Source organism: Benincasa hispida, chromosome 2 (genome assembly GCF_027475165.1).
Source record: "Benincasa hispida cultivar pf3 chromosome 2, pf3_genome.v1.1, whole genome shotgun sequence".
Classification (NCBI taxonomy): Eukaryota; Viridiplantae; Streptophyta; class Magnoliopsida; order Cucurbitales; family Cucurbitaceae; genus Benincasa; species Benincasa hispida.
Window position 1 is genome coordinate 45,655,742 of NC_143479.1, and position 7,568 is coordinate 45,663,309.

At 36.3% G+C, this 7,568-nt stretch overlaps 1 protein-coding gene across 1 annotated transcript; it reads left to right on the plus strand.

Annotated features, from left to right (window-relative positions):
- The first annotated feature begins 387 nt into the window (after nt 1-387).
- LOC120070551 (IQ domain-containing protein IQM2-like) lies at nt 388-4,139 on the plus strand. Its single transcript, XM_039022343.2, has 9 exons — nt 388-651; nt 1,302-1,808; nt 1,891-2,005; nt 2,099-2,164; nt 2,250-2,338; nt 2,419-2,509; nt 2,601-2,840; nt 2,952-3,053; nt 3,141-4,139. Exons 2-9 carry the CDS (start codon nt 1,327-1,329, stop codon nt 3,882-3,884), a joined length of 1,929 nt encoding a protein of 642 aa, XP_038878271.1. The 5' UTR covers nt 388-651; nt 1,302-1,326; the 3' UTR covers nt 3,885-4,139.
- The last annotated feature ends 3,429 nt before the right edge of the window (nt 4,140-7,568 follow it).

Consider the following 7,568-nt stretch of genomic DNA (forward strand, 5'->3'; position numbering starts at 1 on the left):
ACAAATTTTCATTTTTCTCTTTATTAAAAAAATAGAAGCAAGAAACATAAACATTAACAAACAGATCTTTAAAACTAATATGAAACAAATATTGGAACTCCAACAATACTCAACAGGTAAGACATCAGTAACTTTACTTACAAGTTATAACTATAACGTAGTATTTTAACAAAAAGGAAAAGTTGATTATTATCATTATTCTAAGTTCACAAATGAGTCGAGAACTCGAACAACTAATTCTTAGGATAAATATATCGTATCTCGACAAATTAAGCTATGTTCTATGTTCTAGTTGAGTTGGCATAAAAAGAAAAAGGTTTAAGAGAGAGAATAGAAAAGAAATATTCAAAAAAGGGAAAAACCAAGATACCAATTGACTTTATTCCCAAGAATTCGAGTATTTAAAATATGGTTTTGCTGAGAGTACCATTTGGTTGGAAAGTCGCGTCCTGGCCGTCCTCTCTTTTCTACTCTGCCCCGGTGGAAAAGTCCCTTTCATTCTCTGTTCCGCTTTCTCTTCAATCCCTTTATAAATCCAAACTCATCCCTCTTCTCATATCCTCCTAACATTTCCCTTTCCAAACCTTACTCATTCTTTCATTTTCTTCACGAATCCATTACCAAAACCCCCAAAACTTCTCACTGATTGAGGTAAATCCACCATTACAGCTTTCTTTTTCCACCCCCATCTGGGTTTTTCTTGCCATTTTTGTGATTTTATGATGAATGAGTGCTTCCCTTTTTCTGTTTTTCACTGATCTTTAGTTCCATTGCAATGTACTACTAGTTTGTTTAGATTTTGATATGTGGAAATGGGTTTGTGCATATTGCTCTTCATCTGTTTGTTTTTTTGTTCTTGAATGGTAGTTGTTTATTTTGTTTGGTTGTTGGTTGGTTCATTAAGAATCTGGGTTTTCTTAATGAAATGGGCCCTTTTTTCTCTTCCCGACTTGTTCTACAGATCTATGATTCTAGGCTGCACTCTGTACTGGTTTTTATGGAAAATATGTTTGTTTGCTTGATGTTATTGTAATATTATTGTTTGGGCTTGAAAATGAAGAGAAAATACCCCTGGACTTCAGCTTTAGCATTTGTATCTTTGCAAGTCTTTGTTTTCTTTTAAAATATGTATGGGATTTGATTGTGTATGTGTTTGGGGGGGAGAGTCTTTTTTTAAGCATTAATTCTACTTGTGTGTTAAGAGATTGACTTTGTCTATTTTTCTTGAGAGATGTCACTTTATTTTTCTATGTATGTTAGATTTTTCATTCTCATTTATGGATGGCTTCTTCTTGTTACAGTAATAATATACTGAACTTTGCTAAAATGGGGGCTTTCTTTTCCTGCCCTTTGGCAAAATACATTGATGTGGAAAATGGAATGGAATCCATCACTGTGAAATCCATCAGTTTTGGTGATGATGTAGTAAAAACTCCGGTGCGATCTGTTAGTTTCAATAGTAGAGATTTGGAACCTATGATAATGAAATCGATTGGTTCGGGGAGGATGAAACTAGAAACATCTGTTAGCTTCAAAGGAAGAGAGTTGGAGAAGATGGTTTCAATGGAAGCTGCAGCTGTTCCACTAGAGGAAAAATTGCATGTTGTAGCTGATAGTGCAAAGAGCAAAGAGATGGAGAATCAATCTCCTAGATCAGAGAGTCATGATCATGATGAGATCAAAATGACGATGGATCTCAATCCGACAAATCCGAAGCACATGGCAGCAATGAAATTGCAGAAAGTTTATAAAAGTTTCAGAACCAGGAGAAAGCTTGCAGATTGCGCAGTTCTTGTAGAGCAGAGTTGGTATGAGTTCTAGCTTGTGTCTTTGTTCTGAATCTAAATGGATCTATTTGGAGCTTGTTCACAGTTGTTGTCTTTGTTGCAGGTGGAAACTCTTGGATTTTGCTGAGCTCAAGAGGAGCTCCATATCATTTTTTGACATTGAGAAACACGAAACTGCCATTTCACGGTGGGCTCGAGCAAGAACCAGAGCTGCCAAGGTAAATCTTTTGACATGTTTTTACCAGCTCTTGTCATGAACCTATTAACCACTACAAAAGTTTCTAACCACATGTTTTCAAACATCTTTACAGGTTGGAAAGGGTTTATCCAAAAATGACAAAGGTCAAAAGCTTGCTTTACAGCACTGGCTTGAGGCTGTAAGTATACTAAACTTGAGAAATAAGTTGTTCCATAGTTCCTGTTTTCAGTCACCCTAATTGTTGTTTATTTTTCTTTTGCCAGATCGATCCACGGCATCGATATGGTCACAACCTGCAGTTCTATTATGCTAAATGGCTCCATTGTCAGAGTGGACAACCCTTTTTCTATTGGTAAACATTCTTTGACAAAAATTCTGAAGCATCATTACTAAAATTCAGGCTTTAGATACTAAAAGTTTTGAGTAAAACAGGCTGGATATAGGAGAAGGAAAGGAAGTAAATCTTGTTGAACAGTGCCCTAGATCGAAACTTCAACAGCAGTGTATCAAGTACTTGGGTCCGGTGAGTCTCTCAAACCTGCATCGAATCATTCTTTGTTCACATATTTGTGTTATGTATTGAATGTTGAATCATCCCCATGTTTTTCTTTCAGCTGGAAAGAGTAGCATATGAAGTTGTTGTGGAGGATGGGAAGTTCATGTACAAGCTATCCAGGGAACTCCTCCACACAACCGGAGTCGATAAGCATGTGAAGTGGATATTTGTTCTCAGCACCTCTAAAGCCTTATATGTTGGCAAGAAACAGAAGGGTACATTTCAGCATTCAAGTTTCTTGGCTGGAGGAGCCACATCGGCTGCTGGAAGATTGGTTGTCGAAAACGGGATCCTAAAGGTACAAGTCACAGAACTTGTAGAATTTTCATTCTTGTTTTCCCTCTTGAGTTCTTACTATTTAAATGACCTTGAAAATTTCATTTAATGACGATTCATCGTGTTTTAACAGGCAGTTTGGCCTCATAGTGGTCATTACCGACCCACGGAAGAAAACTTTCAGGAATTTATCTCTTTCCTTACAGAAAACAATGTCAACCTCACTGATGTAAAGGTGAGAATTGGAAAGCAAATTTCTAACTTGTTCTTTTCTGGTGAAATCTGTGCGTAGTTTGACATGTTTCTTTTTTATTAAATTCAGATGAGTCCAGATGATGATGAAGAGAATGGATTACAAATACAAAAGAGCAGTCTCCATGTTAGATTTGGCTCGACCGAGGAGGATTGGGCTCAAAAGTTCAGTGGCGATCCAGATGATGGCATTCCAGAGATCATTGCTGAAGAAATGACTGGCAAGACATCAGATTTGCCAGATCAAGAAACATCGTCGACTGCCAAACTGTTCGAACCAAAGAGGTCAATCAACCTGAGTAGAAAATTAACCATTCTTCACATACCAGATAGGGGTAACCTGATCGAGAAACTCGAGATGGAAAACCAAGAAATGAGATCTGAAATGTTTGTTTTGGAGTTGGATACTGAAGGTCCAAAGAAAAACTATTTAGAAGAGGAAACTGGAAGTTGTGAAGTAGAGATCATCCCTGATGAATCAATACTGAAAAGAATAAATTCACACAAAGAAACAAAATCATATCAACTGGGAAGGCAGCTATCTTGCAAATGGACAACTGGTGCAGGCCCCCGAATCGGGTGTGTTCGCGACTATCCAGTCGAACTTCAGCTCCGAGCCTTGGAGCAGGTGAGCTTGTCACCAAGAAAGGTGAAGGTGACTGCTCAGTCCGAATTTCAATGCTCACCTCGGATTGCCAGTATGTTGAGCCCAAGGGTGTCCAGGCCAATTGATTTGATTCACCAAAGTAATACACAAACTTCTTCTCCTTTGTTCAAGGGAACATCAGCAGTAGACATTGGTAATGACAGTTGATTCCTAATTATTCTATTCATTTATTATTTGTGGATAGAAGAAAATATGATACGAATATTTGTTATTCTTTTCTTCTTAAGTGTACATAAATATTTTTACTGATGATGATCAATGTTTCTTTTGAGAAACGAGGAGTTATATGTTATACATGAAATTATATCTAGAAGAGCAGATAGATACACAATCATATGGCTATAACTGGCCATTGATTTTACAATATGTATTGTTTCTTGAATTATATTATAATTTTGCGTATCTCTTTGCCTTTTCTGCATTAGTTTTTTTTAAGCTCCTTATTAAATCAAGGAGTGGGAAAGAAAACATTAAAACCAAAAGAACAAACAAACATGTTCAAAAAGAAATTTTGGATCAATCACGAATTGCCATGTCATTTCTCAAATTAATGGCGAAATTACAAATTAAATTTAGAACTAATTAAAAAGGGACGTGTGTCCTAAATTAAAATTGAAAACATAAATTGACAAACCTCGAAGATGTCACATATTTTCATTGTGTCTGCCTGATCAAATTAATTATTTTGGTTTAATTAAATATTAAGATTTGAGCCAAAATTCAATTGAGCCCAACAATAGGCTTAATTTGGCCCAGAGGCCAATTAAGGCCTAAACTCAATTTGTTGGACCCAAGAGCTAGGTCCATGAACCACAAGGACTAAGTCCATGAACCAACTAAGCTCAAGCTCATAAAGCCCATTTGAGTTCTTCATTTGAAGGAGTTAGAAGTTTTGCATTTTAAAGAGTCTAGAGAGAATTCTCCCAATAATTAAAAGAGACTCCCAAACTCTTAAAGACTGAACCACTCTTTGAAGCTTAAGTCCTAAAGATACAAACATTTTTCCAAGATTCCAACTTCAAGAGCATCATGTGTTCGACTTCCTCAAATCAAGCATACGTATTTAGTTGAGAGAGAATCAGAGCATCAAATACTAGAGATTAAACCACATCCACATCAAATCTACATCAACCTGAGTTCCACTCCATGAAATATGTTTCTTCGAAAACCTTATGCGAACACAACCCACAAATTAAAATGGTTTACCAATTTTGTATAACTCAATTAACTAGAACATTATAATTTTGATCAATAGATTACAAATTCAAATTTCCATCCTCAAATGTTTAAATTTATATCTCAATTTGTTGTTGGACATAAAAAACTTAAAAGTGCCTAGTTAGTATTTGGTATAAAGGTTTCGAGGAAGGATAAGAGATTGATTTTCTCTTGTTTGAAGCAAGTTTCATGGGGTAAAAGTATGAGATTAAGTTATTTCTTTGTATCTTTATACCAAATAACTCTTTTACTCCCTCCCAAATTAGTGAGGATAAGTGATTCCTAAATATAATATCTTATTCTTAGATATCTTTTATACATTGACATCAAATCATATAATACTTAGAGAATGTTTGGTTGGAAGTTTTGTTCGATAAAAATATAGCAAGCTAAGCACATGTTTGTATACAGTTTTCAATATCTTACCTAGGAATAAATTATTCTTAAACATCATATTTTCCTCTCGACAAGGAATTCCAAAGTGTGAGGTTTTTTTTTTTTTTTTTTTTTTTTTTTTTTTTTTTAAGAATTATTAGTTATAATAGATTTTTGTTATTTCTGTTAATATTTTCTTATTGGTTGTTGCTTTCCTCTTTCTCATTGGATGTATATATATAATGTATTTTCTACCCACTGTGATAATAAGAGAGAGATTATATTTACATTTTCTCTTTTCCACTTTTAATATGGTATCAGAGAGAGAAAAACCTTTAAATCCCTAATTTCCCCCCCTTCCCCTTCTCACGTGAAGTCAAAATGCCCTTTCCCGATACACCTCTTCCTCCTCCAGTTGATCCGTCTTCCTCAACCAACTTTCTGGCTACCGGGCTTCACCTCTCTCATCAAGATCAGTACACTCCCTACACACTTCATCACAGTGATACTTCCAATCTTGTTCTTGTTTCCGAACTTCTCACCGACGACAACTATGTTTCTTGGAGCAGATCGATGGTTCTCGCCCTTTCCATCCGAAACAAACTTGGTTTCATTGATGGTTCTCTTCCTCGACCCACATGTGACCTTCTCCCTTTGTGGATTTGCAACAATAATGTTGTTGTTGCCTGGATTCTCAACTCTGTTTCTAGGAGTATTTCTTCAAGCATTCTTTTCACCGAGTCGACTTGAGCAATATGGCTTGATCTTCAAGATCGTTTCCAAAAACACAATGGACCTCGTATTTTTCATCTCAAACGTGAGTTATCCAACCTCAAGCAAGATCAAGACTTCGTCACTATGTATTTTACAAAAATGAAGAGTTTATGGGATGAATACATTTCCTATCGCCCTGGTTGTACTTGTGGGAAGTGTACTTGCGGCGACATCAAATCCATGGAATATTTTCTTCAATTCGAGTATCTCCTCTGTTTTCTGATGGGGCTCAATGACAGTTTCAACCACACTTGTTCTCAAATTCTTCTTATGGACCCGCCCCCACCTATTAACAAGGGTTTTTCCTTTGTTGTTCAACAAGAACAACATCATTCTCTTGCTAATCCCCCTTCTCCTGCTGTTACATTAGCTGTGCAGAAAAATGATAACCTTTTGCAACAGAGTAATCATCAGCCCTCTTCAAAGCAGAACAAAGGTCGTCCTATTTGTACCTACTGCAACATCACCGATCACACTGCTGATAAATGCTACAAGCTCCATGGGTATCCACCGGGTTATAAACATAATGAACGGTCCAATCAGGTTCATAAGCAAAGTTCTTCATCCAGTTCTTCTGCTAATCCTGTTGATTCTACTTCTTCATCATCTACTGCTCCATTTGGAAATGTGATTACTAATGACACTCTTCAGCAACTCCTCACTATGCTGCAGTCCAAGCTTAATATGGCAAAGATCGATACTGATTCAGTCACACATGTAGCAGGTATTTGTTCTCAAATTATCTCTAATCATGAATGGATCATTGATTCTAGGGCTTCTACACATATATGTTTCCAAAAGAATTTATTTCATGAGCTACAGCCGACTAGTACTACTGTTGTTCTGCCTGATAACACAAGAATTTCAGTCTCTTTTCTTGACAGTGTCACTCTTTTTGGGTCTCTTCATCTTCATCATGTTCTATATGTTCCCGAATTTCAGTACAACTTACTTTCTAGCAGTGCTTTAACATCTGATGGTAATGTATCTGTCCACTTCTCCACTGATTCTTGTGATATTCAGGCAAAGTCCCCTTTGAAGACGATTGGCAAGGGTAGGTTGCGTGATGGTTTGTATATTGTTGAGCAACCTCACATCAGTATAGTGTCTTCTCACGTTGTTAATGCTGCTTCTTCCACTAATTCTTCCTTATGGTATGCCAGGCTTGGACATCCATCCCTATCTTGATTATCTGCTTTGAAACATATTTTACATATTGATTTTGTTTCTCTGAATAGCATACATCCCTGTGACATTTGTCCTTTGGCAAAATAAAAGAAACCGTCTTTTGAATCAAATAATAATAGATCATCTGCTGTTTTTTATTTGATTCATGCTGATATTTGGGGTCCGTTTTCTACACCTACTCGCTGGACATAAATTTTTCCTTACTATAGTAGATGATCATAGTCGATTCACTTGGGTCTTCATGTTAAAATCCAATCTAATGTTTTGAAAATCATA